We start from the raw sequence: 23070 nt of genomic DNA, 5'->3' as shown, positions 1-23070 counted from the left end.
TGCAGGCAGAGATGGAAGGCCAGTGTGTTTGTAGAAAAAAATGAGTAAGAAAAATTGAATAACTAATAAGTTGCAGAATATAACAAACTGTTTATTCTTGGTAAGGAATCTAAATTTTATTCTAATAGAAACAGAAAATCATAGAAGAGCATTAAGCAAGAGTGATGTGATAGAATTTACAATTTGTACATTTATTTTGACAGCTAAGTGTGAGAAATTAAGGTATGTTGGGAAGAAGTGAGTATGGGAAAATGAGAGACTATTGTAATAGTCCAAGTAAAAAGTGATAGAGGCTTAAAGTAGGATGGGGCAGGACAAGTGGAGAGAAGTGGATGGAGATCTACTATGGTGGTGATGCCAATAACACTTGTTGTTGAGCTGGTTGTGGCAGGTGAAAGAAAGAGAGAATTCATTTTCTGACTAGAAAATATGTTGAATAGTGATGCTATTGATTAGCTATGGAAGCTGTAGGAGGGAGAGATTGAGAGTAGCAAATCGGCTCTGTTTTGAGCCTCATCTATTGACTTAAAGTTGTTTTTCTCTGTAGGAATTTTTTTATTGAGCAATTTACCTAAGAGTGGAAATCTGGGGTCTTAGAGTACGTGTAAGTCCATCTTGACGAGATACTACCAACGAGTTTCTGAAAGTGGTTATGACAAGCGCACCTGCTATGAAAGTGTGGAAGTCCAGTCGCTCTCCACCTTCATCAGAGGCACTGTCTGCAGGTTTATGTTGTCATTTATTCACGTTTTGTTTTCCCTTTACTATTTTACATGCGATATCCTCAAAACAACCTCTTGGAAAGTAAAGGAAGTGATTGACACAAGCCTGGCGTTGAGGACGGGTTAGGGCTAGCTGTGTACATGCTGCACTCTCTGAGAGTAGATGGCACTTAAAGCTCTGGGAGTCAATGAGCCACCAAGGGAGAAACTCCAGTGTTTAGGGATAAGGTAGAGGGTGAAGCCAGGCAAGTATGAACATTTAGGATAGGAGGAGAAAAATGAGATGATTGTATTGTCTCATAAAATGACAAAGAAGGCCATTAAGAAAGCCTACCAAATGGAATGATCCTGAAAATTGGTGTTAAGAAAATAAGACCGTGACAGTGGTTTCAGTCAGCTTTTGCTGGACCAATCCTGCTCTGTTGCCACCTAGGCCCCTGAGTAGATCTCCTAGGGTATGCAGAACTATCATAGAACCATATATACATTATATACATATATTATTCAGTGAGAACACTGTCTCTGTGGTAGACTGCACTTAGAAGATAAGTTATCTTTTTTATTTATTTTTCTCTTGATTGATTCTAGAGAGAGAAAGGGACAGGGAAAGAGAGATGAAACATCGATGAGAGAAAACATCAATTGGCCACCTCCTGCATGCCCTCCAGTGGGATTTGTGCCCACAACCTGGGCATGTGCCCTGACTGGGAATCAAACCAGCGACCTCTTGGTGCGTGGGTCGACGCTCAACCACTGAGCCACACTGGCCGGGAGATAAGCTATCTTCTTATAAGTGGACAATAATAAATCATTCTCGAACAAACATGAAGAAAGAGCCAGCCTAATGAACCACTTGAAGTATACTACATGTGCCTTCACCTGACTTCCCAGGTGTCCCCACAGGAGAGGAGTTTTCCGTTCTGTCTCCGTGCCAGCATCATTCATCCTGTCCCAAATGCTTACCCCCATCAGTGCCTCCCGTTCCTAGTCCTGTTTCCTCCCCCACACCAAAATATTCGAGCATGCTCTAGACCTGTGCTGTCCAATTTAAATTTATTACGTAAAATTTAGAATTCAGTTTCCCAGTTTCACTGGTAACATTTGAAGTGCTCAGTTGCCACATATGACCAATGGCGACTGTGTTGAATAATTGTCATCTGTTTTTTTTTTTTTTCTTTTTACTCCTCAACCAAGGATATTTTTATATTTATCATCAGATAGAGTGGGAGGAAAGAGGGAGAGAGAAACATCGATGTGAGAGAGACACATCTCACATCGACTGGTTGCCTCTCATGGGACCCGAGCAGGGCTGGGGATGAATTGCAACCAAGGTATGTGCCCTTGACCAGAATCGAACCCATGACTCATTGGTCCGCAGGCCGACGCTCTAACCACTGAGCAAAACTGGCCAGGGCAGAACATTTTCATCTTTGAAAGTTCTAATGAACGGTGCTGTCCTAGACATGATTTTTTCCAATGAAATTCACGGCTCAGAGACATTTCCTTAAATACTGCAATGATAGTTCTTAACTGGGAAACTGAGACATGAATGAACACTAATTATATCAGATATGATATTCTGCCTGGCTAATATTCTTCTGAGTGGCTAATATTCTTCTCCCCTTGTTACCATTAAGAGAGCCCCCTTCCAGGGAAATTATAATATGTCCATATGGAAGACGTTTTATTATGCAAGTTCCTTTTGACCTAGAGGTACTCCTAGGAGAAAGCTCTAATAAATGAGATATAAGAGAACACTTTCTGGGCAAGGTTTCCAAGAAAGTGATTGTCTTCCAAAGCAAATAGGACAAACTCAGTCAGCAGGTGTCTTTTGTCCTTTGTCTTTTTTTCTTCCCCTTTCTTCTTTCCTAGAAGATGGACACAGCTGGAGGTTTACCAGGAGCATGATAATAAAAGTCACACTGGAAGGGCAAAGTGTAAAGGAACAGAGGAGGGGTATGAGATGTTGCTGGGTCTCAGGTAGTCACCTCAAGATCCATCTTGGAAGTGACAACGTACTGACTTCTTTGTGTAAATTACCTTCAGCCAACCACAGTCCTAACTGGTACATTTATAAACTGAGGCAAGAGGTTTGTGATTTTAACATGTAATTTGGGAACAATTCCACTACTGACTATATTGCCCAGGTGAAAAAGTCTTGGTCTGAGTGAGTGGTCTGGGGTCTTCCTCCATCTGAGAAGTCCCACGGTGCTGGGCTCCCTGAGCTCACACTCTCAGGCTACACAAGCTCCTTCCAGTTGCAGCTACGAACTAAGAACTCCCTGAAGAAATGTAAACTGATGGTGTAATTAAGAGGTGGCTCTTCATTATCCCCACTTGGTTTTTAAATTGGACTCGTGGGCAACTATTCCAGGAGCACAGAAGGAAGAAAAAAAGCAATAAGCAGTCCATTTCTTATTCCCATCCTGGATAGGAGAGGATAGGAAAGAGGGCTCTGGTTAAGCTTATTTTGGCTAAAAACAAACACACGTGAGTCAACCTGTAGATATATTTTCTTTTGTGAAAATTAAAGTTCTATACCACTAAACAATGAGTCCATCTTAAGGACTATCATTCTGGACAATGCATAATTTTTCAGTAATGACTAATCTGATTTTAAAAATCCATGCATTCATAGGTCATGTAAAATTTTTATTGTTAATAAGATGTTTTGAGAGGGTCCACATATGTCTCTATGATCATTGAACATGACTCTCTAATAAGTTAATTAAATGGAGAATGGTCTTACTTTATACTGACTTTTCTTTTAGCCAGTCATTTTCAGGTTGTAATTTTGGTGTAATCAAACCTGAACTGCTTAGAATTATGCAATTACTTCCACTCACCTTCAGGTACAATAGCTCATTTATCCCAGCCTGTCAGAACTGGTTTAATCATCATCAGTGTTATTGCCAGGAAGGTGGATAAACAATACTAGCTATCAGTTCTCCGGAACCTACTGATTAGGTAGGTTTACAGATGTTTTGGGTTTTACTATTTGTTGTTTGCTGAAATGCTGCTTTGGAGTCAGGGACCTGGATGCTGCTCTGAACACACAGTGGACACACAGGGTTCTAGTTCATCCCTCCAGGTGAAAAGCTACTCGAGTGATGACTCAGTGTCTGGTGGTGAACTGAGAAATTACCCAAGTTAGTGATTCTCAATTTTCTTTTCCTCTGGAGCCACACTAGAAGGATGATGTTGATGAGTTTCACACACTCATAGCAGTAAGATCCATTCACCACTGTCTGCCACATGATGGGAGACTAAAGGCTTTGAACAAAGTAGTTGACGTTCCTTCCCTGACACACGGAAATGCTGACTTACAGGATACCAACCAACTTCCTTCCAAAACACTTTGTAACTAGTGCCTCAAGATATTTTAGACAGATGGATTGTTTTGTCCTGTTATGTAGATGGACACTTCAATCTTTTGCTTTCCATTACACACACAGGGCATTCAGTGATTACCCATGTATCACATAATACCTGGCACTTTTTATTCTTTATGTTTCTTTCTTACCATAAAGCCAATAAGTGGGCGTTATTCTTATTGTACACATGATGAAACCAAGGCAGAGAGACCAAATGGCCCATCCAAGTTATGACAACTAGTAGGAAATAGAGCCAGAGTCCAAATGCTGGTCTTTTTGAATATGAGGTTCATGTTCATTTTGCTGCTGGGCATTGCCTTACATTGCTTAGAAGAAAATGGTTACTTCTGTTCACTCAATTGTCATGTGAAAAATTGTACTCGAGTGTCTGCACACACTAACTGAAGCAACTGAACATACCATAGGATGTGCGCTTTCTCCACACAAATTATCAAAATACCCAAAGAAGTTTCATAAATCTAGATTCAGAAAAAAATTCTACCCCTCAAAAATACAAAACAAAACAAACAAAACAAAAAACCCACCCAGGCTCAGTGGATAGAGCGTCGGTCCATGCACCAAAAGGTCTTAGGTTCGATTCCCTGTCAAGAGTATATATCTGGGTTGCAGGTTCAAGCCCGGGTACCCAGTCAGGTCTTGTGCAGGAGGCAACAAATCAATCTCTCTCTCTCTCAAAATCAATGGAAAAAATATTCTTGAGAAAGGGTTAACAAAAACAAAACAAACAAACAAAAAAACAAAAAAACCACACACACACACGCGTGCACACACACACACAAAACCTAGAAGGAAATACAAAAAAAATTTAGTACTAAAAGTACTATAGGTTCAAACATGTTAAGTAATGGCTTGTCTCTTGTATTTTCCTTACAGAGAATAGGTGAGACATAAAATGCAAGACTATAATAGTCAAGGCTCTTATAATTTCTTTAATGATGCACTGTGCAAAAATTACCTGTGAATTAAAATCATAGTACCTTTACTATCTGTTGTGAAGAAGTCAGAATTTGAGGCCAAGTGCAAAGCTAATGCAGGTGATATTTCCAGTGAGGTTCAAGGTGAGTGACATGAGTCCCCATTATTCGAAGATTCCATGTTTGAGAATTTGTTTACTTACTAAAATGTCTTTGTAGTTCCCAAATAAATACTCATGAAGCTTTCCAGGACATTTGAGAACACAGGCAGAATGGTGAAAAAAATCGAGTTGACTGAGGTTTACATTCCCAGCTAAGGTCAAAGAAGGTCATGCTCTGCCTTCTACTTCAGTTCTCACACTGTAAAATAGTGCCATGCTTTTAACATTTCTGTGCCTTAGTGATTTTGATATTTAAGATAGCTTCTAGCTGTAGTGCTGCAGTGTTATCCAGTGTTCCTAAGTGCAAAAAGGCTGTGAGGTGCCTTACTGAAAAAAATACATGTGTTATGTCATCTTTGTTCAGGCATGAGTTAAACGGCTGTTGGCCATGAGTTCGATGTTAATGAGTCAACGATATATTATGCAAGATGTCTCTGAACAGCAACACACAAAAAGCAAGGTTTTGTATTATTGATCTATTGATGAAAATGCAGTGACCAGAAGCAGGACCTTAGCCCTGTATTTCCCTTAGGAGCAATGATTCAGCAGCATTCACTAATTCAGTGTACACAGTGACGTTATGGACCATAACCACCGTGAATAATAAGAATTGACTGTGTCTTGCGCCTATCTTGTTGAGGAATACTAAGCAGAGTGTCTGTGTGGATTGTAAATTATATGTAGCTTTTCTAGCTTTGTGTTACTCAGGATAAACATGAGCATGAAGATATTGCACCCTCTCCATCCTGCAACTCTTTGTCCAAGCAATAGGACTAACCATCACCAGGAAAGATGAAGAAGTGAATAAAAAGGAAAACAAATAACCACTCAGTGGAATGTGCAAAGGATATGTAGATGTAACTGGTTTCTATAATATCAATCATTTCAACCAAGTCACCAGAGTAGATGGGCAAGGAGACCCATGTGAGGTGACACTGTATGTCAGAGGAGATGACAATGATAATAAGAGAAAAGATGTGCAGATGGCATTCTTCAGGTGCCAGGGAGGGTTTCTATGCAGCACTCAGAATTAAATGAGTCAGGACACATAATGTACTTCACAGAAAGACTCTATTCTGCTTAGATACTTCTGGTAACTAATACCAGTGAAGGGATCATCTAAACTAAAAGTAACATTGGGATAAAGTCAAAACAGTTGAATGTCACTCTGGGGAAAAGTGTGATATAGAGGAAAATTTGTGAACTGTATGTCAGCGTTCAAATCCTGTGTCTACCACTTTTTAGTTACAGGACATCCACGCCTCAAATCTCACTCACTTGGTCTAGGTGGCTGGCATGAGGACTGGGTGAGATACACCACCTGACACAATAGTCTTTACAAAGGGCCTCTGCCTTGGCTGGCAAAGAGGAGAAAGAGGAAAGTTTTGGTCAATGTGCAAATGATTTATAGTTGGTTAGAGAGAACAGATAGATATACATGGATATTGGATAGAGGGTAGTGATAGTGTCCCTGCCTTTCATATGTTGTAACCTCTATTTTGTTTTGTCCCAATAAAGTGCCCAATTGCATTACGATAATTATCTTGAAGAGATACAGCTATATTTGTTTAGTCTGATTCCACATCCAGTTCACCTTAGTTGGACCAGAAACCTGGAAGGAGCTGTAATCAGCATGTATCATCTCTATCAGGTTTTGCAAGACTGAACTGTGAGAAGAATGTTGACTCCCATTCCCTCCCCTGGATGAAGACCAGGTAGACACTATCAACCTCCTACCTCTGAAACTCTCAGTTTTGCTGTGTTACCTCTGCTGACCACATTCTCTCTGTCTCATCCTTTCTTTGCAGTTTCATGCTTTTAGTAATCTCTTCTTTGGGTCTCAGTGCCATCATGGGAACTGATATACTGTGTGTCTCCTGTAATTTTGTAATTAAACTTAGGGAGTTATCTTACTGCTTTTTTTTTTTTCAAGTTTAGAGGTGATACTTCCTTCAGTATTTATGAGTTGAGTAATAAAAAATTACTTTAAATTGCTCAGTGGCAACAAAGCCTTTTACTATCGCTATCGAACTCCATTTAGTTTCAGCCATCCTATGTCAATAGCATACTATGTACTTTCACATGCCCCTAAATCAAGAGTCCAAGAACATAAAGGTCATTGCAAACGTAACTGTATATTGCTTTGAAGTCTAATTGTATATTTGTTTTTGTTGACTTTTTTTTTTCCAACATTGTTTTCAAGGTAAGTAAAATAAGAAAGGCAGGGGAAGCAAGTCGCATGTAGTAGCAAAGGGCTGTTAATTGTTCACCTCCACAGACCACACCGTCGAGGTCTTCACAGCGGCGGTCATCGCACTCGCACGTCTTCCCATACACCCTGCGGTCCCCCGGCGGGTAGCACGTACATTTGCCACATTCACATTTACCTGCCAAATACAAAGGGAGGGCACTTTCACTAGGGGCTCACAGACCCAGCCAGTCTTTCAAAGGAAACAAGCACATTATTAAACCCAGACCTCCTGGACCAGTTTTAGGCAGTGCCTGATTGTAGTCCAGCAAATAACTTTTCTTAACCCCCTCCGGTTAGCTGAAGGCCAAACACAAATGCCAAGGTGGTGGGGTAAACGTGGCAATAGCTGGCTCAGACGTCATTTGCCTGGAGTACTTTCTACCTTTTGTTTCATTCATACTGGAAACCAATTCAGTTGCTAAACTGTCTGCGTATTTCATGTGTTGGATGAACCCATTTAACACAACTGAATGGATTTTACATATTTTGACAAATTTAGCGTAATGTGGTCATTTAAAAATATTTTTATTTTGGGTGTATCTACACATAAAAAATATTTATTGGTACATTGCAACATGACATTTTAGTGATTGTCTGGCATCGGTTTTAAACTTCATAAAACACATTTTGACATGGAGCATGTGTCAAAGCCGTGACCTAAATAGCTATCATTCTGGGCTTAAAAACTCAATGTCTAAACATTTTCTTTGGAATAAGTTTGGTTCATGGTTCAGGTATTCCTTATTATCATTATGACGTTCATCATCATTTCTTGAGCTGTAAATAGGTGTCAAACATTTTAACTCCTCAAAGTCTGCCCAGCGGGTGTGGCTCAGTGGTTGAGCCCTGACCCAAGCACCCAGAGGTCACCGATTCCATTTCCTGTCAGGGCACATGCCCAGGTTGTGGGCCCAATACCCAGTGGGGGGTATGGAGGAGGCAGCCAATCAGTGTTCTCTCTCATTGATGTTTCTATCTCTCTCTTCCTCTCCCTTCCTCTCTCTCTCTCAAAAAAAAAAAAAAATCAATAAAGAAAACATTTTTTAACATATATTATTCTTTAAATTCCATCCTTTTGTTTTCATAATGCCACACACTGACTAGCATTAGCACTATCATTTTACTAAAACAGGAAACGGAGAGATACTGAGGTGTAGTTACTTTCAATGGTGACCCAGCTTGTAATTTATATCCATTCTCATTAATTTTACAGTGTGAACACTTAACCATTAAACCATGCTGCACCTTAATGTACTCATAACACAGCACCAGATGATGGTATGAAAAAGTAAATTCCTTTTGTTTGAGGAATTTGTACTGGTTTGCCAAAATTTCAGCTGGGTAACTACTTTGAGACATCTGTTCCTCTCTGTCGTTAGCCAGCCATCATAATTACACACCCACTGAAATGATCATGAGATGCTTCGGGGCTGACCCCACAATGTTGTTAGTCATTCTGTTGCTGCGTTTGTATCTTGTTAAAGAAATTCTGAGTTGGTACATGATAGAAGAAAGAAAATTAGTATTTAGAATCATGTAATTTCAGAGCTGTAATTAAAGATAATCTAATGCAATGATTCATAATCTTTTGAGGCAGAAGTGTTGGGGTCATAATCCCTTTGAGAAGTTGGTGAAAGACATGGCAATAGATACTCTTGTTCTGGCTGCCCTTCAACCAGTCTGTCTTTCTACTTGGAGGCCGTCCCAAGTTCAGCAGAAGACAGAGCCCCTGTCCTGGCCCAGTGCAATTCCCTCTGCCTGTGCCCTGGTGGGCAGAACAGGGACACACCAGACACTCTCAGCAGGACTTTGACTTTTGAAGGTGACTGCAAAGGCACAGGGTCTGTGCAACAGCACAGTCAGGAGTGTCCAGGAGCAGTGTGTTTGGCACATAGCTGCTGGAGTTCCAAAGTGGTGGCAGCAGGGTCTGGTTCTTGGCAGTGCCTTGCTTCCCTGGAGTGCTGCATGAGCTGATTGTCCAAGATTGCATTCTGAGCCTAACCGCTTCCAATAAAACCCCTTTTCATTCCAGTTCATGAAGTCGGTTTCTGTTGTTTGCTATCAAGAACTCAAACTGGTAGCCCTCGGATCTCTCCCTGGAAAAATATACCATCCCACACTTATTTATTTATTTTTAATGCCAAGAAGATCCATGATTTAATAGATGAGGGCATTCAAACATGCTGAGGCTAAATGGTTTGCCTAAGACCAGCGAAGGAGACATTAGCAGTGTTCTTGCTAGAACCCAGATCTTCTGAGTCCCAGTAATTCTTCTGGTGTGCATAAACATGCTAGCCCTCACCATGGGTGGATGTGTGAATGACAATAATTATCCGGACTGTGAAGACAAACAAACTATAAGACCACCAGTAGCATGGCGGGGTACAGTTAATTAGTCTTGCATGGACAGACGTCAGAAACATCAATCACCTTACTCCTAAGAGGCAATACAGTTCCAGTAACCAAAACAACATCAATTTTTTAATGTTATGGCATATGTATTTGTGGTGACAATTTTACTAACATTTTAAGGCATATAGGAAGTTTCCTGATATGCATTACTGGTTTCTGTGCTTCTCTGGAAAGTATGAACTAAATACTGGCATATGTGTTTAAATATCTACATTTCATTGTTTTCACAATGGATAGTTTCTGTCCTGTATTTCTTCTATAGAGTTGGAGAGTGTTAATATTCAGTCCGAGGTACAGTTTTTCCAGATAAATAGCAATTCATGTATTTTTTTTTTTTTCAGATATCAGAGCATGATTAACCATTGTGCAATTCCTGTTTTTTGTAGTAGTTGTAAAAAAGACAAATTAAGACAACTAATAGCTGAATTAACTTTATGGATGTAGCTGTGATATAGTTTATAGGATATGGTAGATTCTGATGGAAAAGCAAAGTATCATAAGTAAAGAAAAGATTATTTATTGCAGAAAGAAAGGTAAAGACAAGTAAATTCTTCATGCAGTCCACACTTTAAAGTGCACTATTTTGCTGTTTCAGTTCACATCTTCAGTCCAGTCACTACTAAGACATACATCTGCCAGGTAAGTCTCCATTCATTCTTCAAGATCCAAAGTAAATTTCGTCAAATCCATGACAATTTCACCCTCCTACTCCTGAAGCTTCACAAATGCAGAAGAATTAACTGCATGTCTCATGTGTCCTCGTAATGTCTGAATCAATATTATTGATGAAGGCACTAAACAATAATCACCTGTAAATAGTTTGGTTACATTCACACAACCCATGAATTTTGATAGTAGAACTTGAATTTAGAATAGGATATCTCTCCCCAGTACATAAACATTTCCAGTTTCTTGAAAACCTTCATTTGTGTTTCCCATGGTTAGGTCAATGGAATATGTCCCATAGCAAATCCATCATCTTTAATCGCAAACCTACTCCTCTTCCCCAGTCCTTTTATCCAGGAGAAGATCACCATCATCTAATCTGTCACCGAGACTTAAAAAACTTGATGACACTTTTGATTTTTTCCTTTTGTTAACTATTCTTCTTTCAATTTAAAAAAAATCCACTTTTTAAAAACATACCAAGATTATGTAATTCCCTTTCATATGAAGGTCAAATGTGATCTTCAAGATAGAAATCAAATTCCTAAATTTACTCTAGGCTGACTGCCCATCCCTTCTACATTTTAATAGAGTAGATAATTATTAAGCACATACAGAGTGTAGTAATATCATTTTATAAAGGATTGTAACCCTTATAAATTGTATTTTAAGGATGGTTTTATACTAGCAAAGATGAGTAATGAAATAAAGCAGATATCTAGATATTCCAGTCAATAGATTTTACTTAAATATTTCAAATTTGACACTTGTATAAAATACAGAAAAACTCTAAATCTATACATTTACCAAAGGCACAGTTTGTATTTCTATGCCCAATTAATCATTTTAACAAATAAGATATATCTCACTTAATTTAAACCTTTACAATTTAAATTTTCTCACAATTATTAAGATAACTAAATATCTTTCAAAGATGTGTATGTATTTGCCACAAACACTAGATTAAAATTTAAAATCCTGATATACTTACTCCAAAATATTTGTTATAGGAAATTCAACAATCTGTTTTGTGTGAGCATTTGATTAAGTATGAGAATATAATTAATATTCAACAAAAATATGTAGTCTGTAATTTCTGCTATTCTGTATAATTTCTTATTTAATTTTACTAAGTATTAACTTCAATAAAAATGTTAGAGAATTATATTTACAAGTATCAAAATCTTATTTGTTTTCAGCAAAATTACTGACTTCTTTTTATAATAAAAAGTTAATATCAGCCTGGCCAGTGTGGCTCAGTGGTTGAGCGTCAACCCATGCACCAAGAGGTCACTGGTTTGATTCCCGCTCAGGGCACATGTCCAGGTTGTGGGCCCAATCCACATGCAGAAGGCAGTCAATCGATGTTCTCTCTCATCGATGTTTCTATGTCTCTCTCCCTCTCCCTTCCTCTCTCTCTAAAAATCAATAAAAAAAAATTAGTATGATATAATGTTATGTTATTTAAAGGTTAAAATTTTTCAATAAATTCACATGGTCACTAGACATATATAAAGATTCTCTCCTCTTAATCTTATGAGAAATGTAAACTAAAACTACAATGAAATTCTATTCCAAACCCATCTGATTAACAAATATTTAAGAACTGACCGAAACAAGTTTGGCAGTGGTTTGGAAATAGAAAGCATGTTTGTTTGTTTTTACAGCTGGTGGAAGTAAAAATTAGTAGAATATTTTAGGAGAATATTCAGCATTATCTGGTAAAGTCAGTATGTTTAATATATAAATTAGAAACTTAATTTTTGGTTATATTCCCTGAGGAAAAGTATACACATTTGTACCAGGAGATGTTCCAGACCAATCACAATAAGACTATTCATAACAGTTTCAAAGGAGAAATATCCCAGATGTTCATCAACTATAGAATAGATAAATATTAGTTATATTCTTAAACAGAACACCATACAACAATTAAAATGAAGGATGCACCACTACTTGCACATCATACTTGAATTTTAAAAATGTAGAGTTTAAGAAGTCAGGCACAAATAATAAATATTGATAGATGACAAAACTTCAAAACAGGAAAGGCTAAACACCTTAGTGTTTAGGAATATATACTTAGCTGAAAAACTAAAGACAGGTACAGAGATGATTACCATGAAAGTGAGAATAATGGTCATCTTTACAGGGGAGGGTGTATGTGGTATTTGGGGAGAGATGAGAGGTTGCTCTTGGGATTCTGGCATTACTCCACTTCTGCACATCAGTCATAGTTTGGTGTGTGATTACTTTACAAGGATTCATAATGCTATAATTAATATGCCATAGACTTTTCTGGACATAATGGATTATTCAAGAAATAAGGTATAACTGGTGGGCCATGTTGCAAAATTAATCAGTCCTTTTACTTAACTCTTTACAACTAATAGAGTCCCAATCAATTCAACATTTAAATGTAAAAGTTTAAAACATAAAATACTATACAGGAATATAGGTGAGAGTTCTCATAACCTTCAGATGGGAAAGACTATTCTAAACATGACAACAAACCAGAAACATAAATTTAACCATAAAACATATGATATTTAAATTACTTAAAGCAACAAGTAACATAAGACTAAAATATAAACAAAGAACTGAGACAAAACATTTATACAAATAAAACAGATAAGTAAATATTACTATAATGAAAGAGCTCATATGTAAATAACAAATGATGTACACCTGCAAGAAAAATTGACCAAGAATAAAAATGGATCATTCACAATGGAAATAATACATAATGATGATTATCAACAGTGCATTATTTATATCTCTTAATAAATGCCAAGGAAATAAGCCACAAATTTAAAATAATTATGCTTTGTTGATAAGTCACCTGGCTTTTTAAAATATTTAAAATTTCTGAAATCTTTTAAGTTAATAAGATTTTACCTGATTTAGCCTGGAAGAAACCCTCCTTTATTGTTTCTTGGATTTTGCCCACAAGATGCTGCAAGGCATACGCCAAAAAAATTTTAATACTAAAATAAGAAGCAAAGCTTTCATTCTACATATAGGATAATTCATATGTAAATTATAAGATGAGGTTTAAAAAAAGAGGTACTTGATACCTTTATACAATGTAGATTGCCTCATTTTCATTTTTCGAAATTAAAAGATCAAAAATTTATTGAGTAATTTCACTAGTGTTCATCCTTATTAATCACTAGAGTGCAGTTACAGTTACAGTAGAAATGATAATTTAATTATTTTACAAAATTGGAGACTGGTAGAGATGGAAAAGTCCATTTACAAGGGGAAAAAGCCCTACAATTTACAGAAGAGAAAAAATGAAGCTCTGAGCATAAGATAATCTGTGTCTTGCTGGAGATCACACTGCAAAAACAAGGGATCCAAAGGTCATCTCTCAAGGTCACAGAGCAAATAAGGGGTGCTCCTCAATAATTTCTATATCAATTGTTTTTTTCCTTCTTTTTTCTTTTGATTTTCTACTCCCTCCCTTTGTCTTCCCAACCAATCTCCTCCATCCATCTCTCTCTCTCTCTCTCTCTCTCTCACACACACACCACACACGTGCACACACACACACACACACATACACACGTCCACTCCTTTCTTCTTTCTCGTAGATATGTATCTTTCCTTCTTGAATTCTTCTTTTTGCACAGTCTTAACCCATTACACATTTTTCAGTCTTTAGACTTTGCTTCTCCTTCCTGCATTCTCTTCCAACTTCTCTTTTTAATGTCTCATTTCCATAGGGCAGAACCTTTGAATCAGCAATGACAATATGCTCGATGGGGAGATACGGAGATAAACAAAAGGGACAGTGCATCCTTATCTCAGGGATTAACAGTTAGGAGAGAATCCTCTGATTGACTAATTGGATAAATCCATACATCATTAAATGTTAACAACCAATTCAATCTTCTCTTCTTTACCACTACTAATACCATTGAACATTTGTAAAGTAGTAAAAATCTAGAATATTCAGACTCCACATGGTAGATGTGTGGACCTGAACAATGACTGTTAAAGGCTAAAATTAGCTCCAGAATCCATAACTGAAACACACACACACACACACACACACACACACACTCACTCACTCACAAATCAATTCTATCTTATATACTCACATTTGAGGTGTGGAAAATGATTTTAACCTCCTCCAAATGACACCACAGAGAACACACACATGTTCTTACTCAAAAATACATTTAATCAGGCTCATCAACCTTGAAAACCTGCATTGATTTGATAACTCCCTCCAGCCATTCACGCAACAAACACTTTTTGAATATAAACTAGGGGGTAAATATTGTGCTAGATGCTGAAGATACAAAATTAAGTGAGACATTAAAAATTTTTAATAGAGAAAAAAAGTAAAATACATGAGCACATACACCCTGTAGCATTAGAGAAATTTCCTGGCAAAGGTGACCTGGGAGTGAGTCTTGAAGTGTCTTTTAAATGTCAGTCTGGCAAAGAGGAAGGGAAATAGATTTTACAGCACAGATAACAGCTAAAAGCATGAGGTCTGATTTTAAATAAATCTGGATTTTAATCTTGGTTACATCCACTGTTAAATGGTTTTCCTTGGAAGAGTAAGTTAAACCTCATTTATCATAGTTGCATGATGGGAATATAATAATAATGATGACATAAGACTATTGTGCAGGCTGATTTTTGTAATGCATATAAAGTATACAGGGCAGGGCCTGACACATAGTATTGTTTAATTAATTATAGATATTATTTATATTTTTATAATAAAAATATGTTGGGAGGCTTGGATTCCAATTGTTCACATAAAATTCATACCTCTCCTTCCTCATTGCATTTGTCTAAAAAACAACTGTATTTCTTGATCCCAAATGAGCTTGTTTAAGAAGAGCACTATATCATCAAAAGTCCCTGCCAGCCTGGAAACAGCAGACCCACTCTCCATGACCTTATTATCTTTCACATTTAAAATGACAGAAACCACACTTGCAGTGCATGTTCAATAGTTGGAGAGTAATTAGAGTCTCACATAAAACAGAAAAGAGATTAGCACTTTACTAACACAGTCCTCCTTGCCTAAAATAATGGGTTTACCATAGCAACCTGATTGCGCTAGAAAAAGCTCTTGCCAAATGCATTCTAAGTTCCGTTGAAATTTCTAGGAGAAGGAATTCAACATTTGAGAATTATAATGTTCTATACCATTTCATATAAGTCCCAATATTTTTTGGTGTGAGAATCAAGTCATCTTCCATCAGACATTTGAAAGTGAAGAGGCACCTTTCACCTTCCATTTCAAAATGGGCAGTGAGACTTATAATTTGAGCCACATTGACATTATAATTGCTAGCCAAGGAAGAATTGCTCATGACTTTTAAAAACACAGATAAATGTCAATCCTTCTGTTTGTGCTTTCTTAGTACAAAAGGATTAAAGTAATCAATCATGAACTGTTTGAGAAAAAAAAGAAAGACATTTAGGCAAAAGTTGTACTAATATAATTTTCTGTTGTCTGCCCTAGAATGTCTAAAATTGAACATGAGAAATGGGAGCACCAGGTCTCATTTTTCCCTAAAGGTTTCCCAAGTTTTCGAACAAAATAGCACACAGAAGGCCTATTAGACCTTAAATTAGATTATCTCATTATTTCAAACTTCAGATAGTTTCTAAAATAAAAAATGAAATTATTTAATTCATTTTCTCTAACTATAAATTAGGTAAATACAGTTAGAAATATTTAAACTATAAATAGGTAGCAATAAAATTGGGTAGCAATATCACATTCATTTACCAGTTAACTCAGAAACTATGTGACAGGTCCAAGGTTAAAAAGTCAATGTGACTAAAGCAGAAAATGGGGAGCTTAAGTATTTAATCAATATGGCCTGTCATGAAGTGGCCAAGATCAATTAGAATAAGAATCTCCTTCCTGGCTTGTAAACCTATTTCCTGGACAGTAGGCAGTACTGTGCTTCAGAAACAAGGTCTTGGGATTCTGCAAAATTAATTGTGTCACACATGAACCTATCCTTGGTATTGACTTTAATGAATCCACTGTAGATCATAAATATACACATATGCAACTGTAATTCCCCTGAAAGTCTCTAAGGGGTAAATGCCAAAGGACAGACACAGAAAACAAATGCTATTCACCAGTGAAAGACAGTGTGCTGTGTGATATAATTAGAGAAATGGTTCTATAAAAAGTTTCCTAAAAATGAACTTTATTTGGGGTGGAATCAGGCCCTAGTCACGTTTAAATTCTTGGTTTTTGCTATTTTAAAAAAATTCAAAAGTATGAGTGAATATATCATACTTTTTTAAACAAGTGTGGGTTTTCTTCCTGCATCAGGGATAATTAGTAAATACATTTTTAAAAATTGAACAATGAGTCTGGGCCGGTTTGGCTCAGCGGTTAGAGCGTCGGCCTGTGGACCAGAGAGACCCGGGTTCGGTTCCTGCTAAGGGCATGTACCTCGGTTGCAGTTTGTCCCCAGCCCTGGTTGGGTCATGCGGGTGGCAACCACTCAATGTGTTCCTTTCACGTCGATGTTTCTCTCTCTCTCTCTCTCTTCCTTTCTTTCCCTCCCTCAGGTGAGGATTAAAAAAAATTTTTTTTTAATTGAACAATGAAATCCATATAACAGTAAATAATATATATTTCCATCAGTAAACTAATCTTCTACAATTAAGAAAAATTATTCTATTAAGCAATTTTTCCACTGATTATTTATTATTCTTTGTTTCTAAATTTACTAATATTGATTTTCTCAAATCATAAAACATTGGAAAGAACATTGTGTATATATATAACTCTATACATACATGAGAATTTAAGTACATATATACATTTAAATTAGAGGATGGTAAAACTCCCTGTGAGCAACTTATCCTCAAATTATTCATGTATAAGAAGTTCTTTATATTATTTTGAAGTCTTCTAAGTTTAAAATTATTTCAAAATAAACATTTTAAAATTATAAAATATATACTTATATCTCTAGACATAATTTATCTATATGTAGCTAGATATTTTAAAAAGATAAAGTCTTAGCAATAAATATATATATATAACTACCTACACATTTTACATTCAATTTTAGAAAACATTGTTTAACATCATATTTAGGATTTATGCCAATAAAGTTGTGTCAGACATATGCAGAGCTTGGTATTGTACAGATGAAAATGACAGAAATTCAATAAACTTAAAATTTAAGGATATAGCTAACTTGCTTTAATGTTGCCATTTTATAGCACAGTTAGCATAATCAGGATTAATAGGTAAGAGTTACAGAGAAAAAGTTTAATATATTGTAATAAATAACATCCTATCCATTAGAGTAGTTCATAAGGGAAGGTACTGCTATGGTAGGAAGTAAGCCCCCATCACTGCGAGGAAATTGAAATCAAGAAGGCAGTCTTTGAACCAGTGGACACAGACAATAGTGGGGGGAAGGTGGGAGGGGATTGGAAGGTATGGGGAGGAGGGGGTTACTGGGGGGAAAAGGGGTAGAACATCTGTAATACTTACAATGATAAAGATATTTTTAAAAGTTAGTCTTTAATAATAACAGTTAAGAGTTTGTGTTCTGGACTCAGAAAGAAACAAAAAAGTATGTAATATCTATCACTTATAGGCTCTGTAATTGTAGGAAACAAACTTCTCCATTTAAAAGTTTTCAAAATTGGGAATGTTTACTTAATAAGAACCTTAAAAAAACTGCAATAAAAACGTATATTTTAAGTATTACTCTTTGGATTTCCTAAGTACCACTGTGATAAAACCAGTTGTGGCACAGTGTTTAAACATTTTTAAAAATTAAGTAAGTATATAACTTAAAGGCAAAAGGTAGACCCACATATAATTTTATATATTTTTTTATATAATTGGAAGTAGTATATCATTTTTTCACAACAAATGTGTTTCTCTTTTAATATGAACGCCCACTTTATTTTTATTTTTCTGCCAACATATGCTTCAGATAATTTATGGTTTCTACATTAAGTAATGCTATTTTTTAAGGGGTATTTTATACTGACATTATTTTTCAATAAACTCCTATTGCACCTGAAAGTTCTATCTCCATTTTGTCTCTAGCCTCAGCGAAAATATTTCACTAGCAAAAAGTCAATGTAGAAGATTAAGTCAAAGGATCTTAAGGCAGCCAGGGTTTAAGTGGCCAAGATCCTAGAGAAAAAGGAAGTATAGGAAAATGATTTCTACCCTGTGTGCAAATAATACCTTTATGTATTTGTCATGTCTCAAACTTTTCAGGGCAAGAGGTTGAAACATCAAGCAGAAAGCAACATCTAAAAGATTAATAAACTAAACAAAGTTTTTTGTTTTCCATCTGGTTGGAAAGACAGTAATTGCAATTACAGGACCTTTGAGAAGGAGGACATTGATAAACATCACATAAACAATTCAGGTTTTCACTTTAGAAATCATCTCAACCCCTGATTGGATTAAGGTTTTCTGTCTACCAAAAAAAAAAAAAAAAAAGAGGAAATTATTTCTTTAAGGAAGATAACATTGTTCATAAAATTCTACCAATTTTATTAAACAATACTTATATTTAATAAAAAAATAACAAGTATGTCCAGAGACAGGCAGAATAACTAAAAATAAAAGAGAAAATTAGATAATAAAAAGAGATCCAAGAAAGATACAGTTGTGAATGATGAATTAAAAAATAACTGAGTAATAAAGAGATTCAGTGGTAGATAAGACATAGGAAAAGAAAAGATTAGTAAACTAGAAGATAGGTCAGTAAAAAATATCCAGATTGAAACATGGATAACAAAAAGATTGATAGAGGGTGGGAAGAGCATAAGAGATAGACTGACATAAAATAATAACTCATCTTTTATAATTAGATTCCCAGAATAAAAGATAGAATGAGGAAGAAGTAATATTTTAAAGGATAATAGATAAGGCACTACTGACAGAATTTAATTTATTTAGAATTTAACACAGAGAATCAAGAAGCTTCATAAAGCTTAAGTAGAATTAAATAAAAAGAAAAACACAGAGCATAGTTGAGACACAGCCAAGTCAATTGCTGAAAGACAAAAAGAAAATCTTAAAAGTAGTCAGAGAAAGATGTATTAACTTTAAAAGAAAAAAACAAGAAGATTGACAATTGGATTGCATAAATTCTTACACCAGATGAAAATGAAATTACACCTTTAAAATCCTGAAAGAAACTGTTAAATTAGAATTCTATGCCTAGTAACATATCTTTCCCATTTTGATTATAAAATGAGAAATTTTATAAATGAAAACTAAAAGATGTGAAAGAAGACCCTTATCAGAAAAAATATTAAAGAAAAAAATTATTTACACAGAAGAAAATCATCCAAAACATAAACACTAAAATAAAAAAATGAAAAAATAAGTAATTATAGGGTAAATATAAATAAAAACAGTCCATAGAATTAAAATTAAATCTTGCAAATGTCAAACTAAGTCTAGAATTTAAATGCATGATGATAAGATAACCTGTACAACAAAATCACACAAGAAAATTAAGGAAAATGATGTTACAAAACCCCTCACGAACTTTGGATCCAGTAATTTGCAAAAAGAATCATATCCAAATGGGTTTGGTCCAGGATTAAAATATTGGTTTACATTTAAAAATCAATCAAACTATTTCATGACATGAAGAGAAAAAAAGTATTATCATCTTTTATTTTGATGAAGGTAATCTAAAATAAATCTATAGATTTAGAGTGAAATATTGAACACATTTTACCCCTGACTGAAAGCAAGACAAGAAGGTCAATTATCTCTATTGTTGATCAAAATTGTACAGCCATCACCTTGGCCAGTGTGACTCAATGATTAGAGTGTCAGCACACCCACCAAAAGGTCTCAGTTTGATTCCTGGTCAAGGGCACTTGCCTCTGTTGAAGGTTCCATCCCCGGCCCTGCTGAGGGTGGGTGGAGGAGGCAACCAATTGATATTTCTCTCTCATATTGATCTCTCTCTCTCTCTCCATCCTCTCTGCCTTCCACTCTCTCTAAAAATCAATGGAAAAAAAAAAATCTTTGGGTGAGGATTAATAAACAAAAATTGTACAGACATCTTATCTAGTGTCCTAAGGTAAAATAAAGAAATAAAAAGCAAAAATAAAGGAGGAAATAATACTGGCATTATTTACATATGGCATGATTGTTAGTAGAAAATCCAAAAACCCTACATATAAACCATTAAAATTAAGAAATAAACTTAGCGAGATTGTAAGACACAATTGATTAATATTAAAAATTTAGTTGTAGTTTTATACAGCAGAAACAAACAAATATGACTTTTTAAAGAGTTTTAATAACATAAAAATAAAATAGAAATACTCATGAAAGTTGTCAAGACCTATATATAGAAAATTATAAATTATTAAGTGAAATTAATATATAAATAGAAGGGAGGGCATACCATGTTTACAAATTAGAACATTAATACTGATAATTCCCCAACAATTGATTTATAGATTTAACGCATTTCTAGGTAGTCAGGTACTATTAATGTTATGTAAATGTAAAGGAATAAAAATAGCTAAAGCATTGCAAGACTATTAATATGCAATGCACATTTTTAAATCATACTAATTTATAAAACTTATATTTAAATATAAAAATTGTTGCCTTCTATTTCAAATAAAAAGCCAACTACTTATAGTTCCCTTCAAATCAATTTCTTTTCTATAAAAACCAAGATAGAGAAATATTTTCTACCATTGGCTACAAAGGTTAAGTATAGAAATACAGTTTCAAGTAATGGGACTTACTGGGACCATAGTGATCCAGATCTAGAGAAACATATCCTCAAATTATATACTAATGAATGTTGCTTGCAAAGGAGATAGAGTGTAGTTAAAAGTCATAGAAAAGTTCAGAGACTGTGGGAAGACATATGAGAAAAATTCCTTGACCATCTTTTTTACTATTTCAAGATAATTAAATCCTTAGTCATAGGAGTTACCATGGCTAAACTTAGCTAACTATACAAACTGTGTGATGACTGAATAAATGAGGGTCCTCTACATTCCTTGGACACTACCAGATAAGAGAAAAACTTTTGTTTTAGTAAGAATATCAGAGGCGTAATGTAGTGAAGGAGAAAGAGGAAAATATGTTTTCAGTTAAGGAAAAGAAAAGGGGGTATTGAAAGAAAAAGAACACTCCAATACATGTGGTCATCTGTATTGGAATTGGAGAAAAATGTCAGAAAATAAAGGTCATTTTTGCAAGCCTTCACATCTCCTTGACTATAGAAAATGTAGGACAGCCCAGCCAGAGTGGCTCAGTTGGTTGAGCGTCGTCCTATGCACAGAAAGGTTGGCAGTTTGATTCCTCTTCAGGGCGCATACCTGGGTTGTGTGTTTGATCCCCAGTCACGGAGCTTACAGAAGACAACCAATCAATGTCTCTCTCTCACATCCATGTTTCTCTCTCTCTCCCTTCCTCTTTCTGTGTATGTCCTTGGGTAAGGATTAAAGAAAAAGAAAAGAAAATGTAGGATAAATAATCACTTGTTTGAAATAGAACCTGAGCTTACTTTGGATCCCTTTATATTGTAAGTTAAATTGTGCTTATGTGTCTCTCTCATTCAAATCTTGGATAAAATCAAAGAAGTGAATACAGAACATAAAACAAAACAAAACAAAATCACTTGTAATTGCTAATTGTCAAAAACATTCCTGCCATTATTTGAAAAGCAATGTCTTCTCTGAAGTAACAGGAAATTGCAGTATCAGCTCTGCAATGAAATGACTTTTGCTTTCACCTGATGTATCAAAAGAAATAAACTACTCAATCAATCCTAGCAATAATAGTTAACATTACTACTGCAAAAGCTATTCAGGGAATGAAATGAGGTAATAAAAGAGAATAAAAAAGGCTAAGCGATTAGATGTTTTAAACAATGATATGCTTTACATCACACAAAAGGCAGTGTTAGAGGACCCTGATTACTTTTGTTTTGAGTTATCTTTGACTTAAATACATCTGATTGCCTGAGAGTCCAAAGGATTGATTGCTTGTCCATGATGTGTTATGTAATGAGACACTACATTAATTCTACTGGGAATTTTAATTTGCTTTTTTTTTTTAAGCTAGAAAATGACAACTTTTTTTGTGGGAAATATAGAAGGAAGGGTACACCATATTTATAAATTAGAACCTTAAAAGTGTTACTTCTCCAACAATTGATTTATTGATTGAATGCATCCCTCGGTATTCAGATGCCATTCATGTGAATGTGAGCCAAAGCACTGTGGAAGGAAAATGGGTGCAGAAATTAGAATACCAGATTTGAGTTTAGTTAGTAAACATTCTAACCTTTTTCTCTCTCCCAAATCTAAGTTTCTTGTGTATCTCCACTTACTTTTCAATTTTATTTATTGGTGGGACTATGTGATTTTTAATGTTTTCATTAACTTTCACTTTCACGTACAAAACATGTATCCCAATGACGTACACTTTATGTGGGATTTAGCTTCCAGCAGTATGAAGAGCAAATAACATACTGGACCTAAAATAAAGTGTTGTTCCATTCCTGGGCTTATGGG

The 23070-nt window shown here is 35.5% G+C and overlaps 1 protein-coding gene across 1 annotated transcript in view; it reads right to left on the bottom strand.

The window, feature by feature from the left end:
- ITGBL1 (integrin subunit beta like 1) overlaps nt 1-23070 on the bottom strand; it is a 201956-nt gene that overhangs the window by 12566 nt on the left and 166320 nt on the right. Inside the window, exon 8 of the mRNA XM_036250009.1 lies at nt 7463-7579. Within this exon, the coding sequence (XP_036105902.1) occupies nt 7463-7579 (117 nt within the window). The remainder of the gene's footprint in view (nt 1-7462; nt 7580-23070) is intronic.

Source organism: Molossus molossus, unplaced genomic scaffold (assembly GCF_014108415.1).
Source record: "Molossus molossus isolate mMolMol1 unplaced genomic scaffold, mMolMol1.p scaffold_m16_p_9, whole genome shotgun sequence".
Lineage (NCBI taxonomy): Eukaryota > Metazoa > Chordata > Mammalia > Chiroptera > Molossidae > Molossus > Molossus molossus.
Note: the sequence above shows the minus strand (reverse complement) of the source record. Positions and strands in the feature narration are given on the sequence as shown.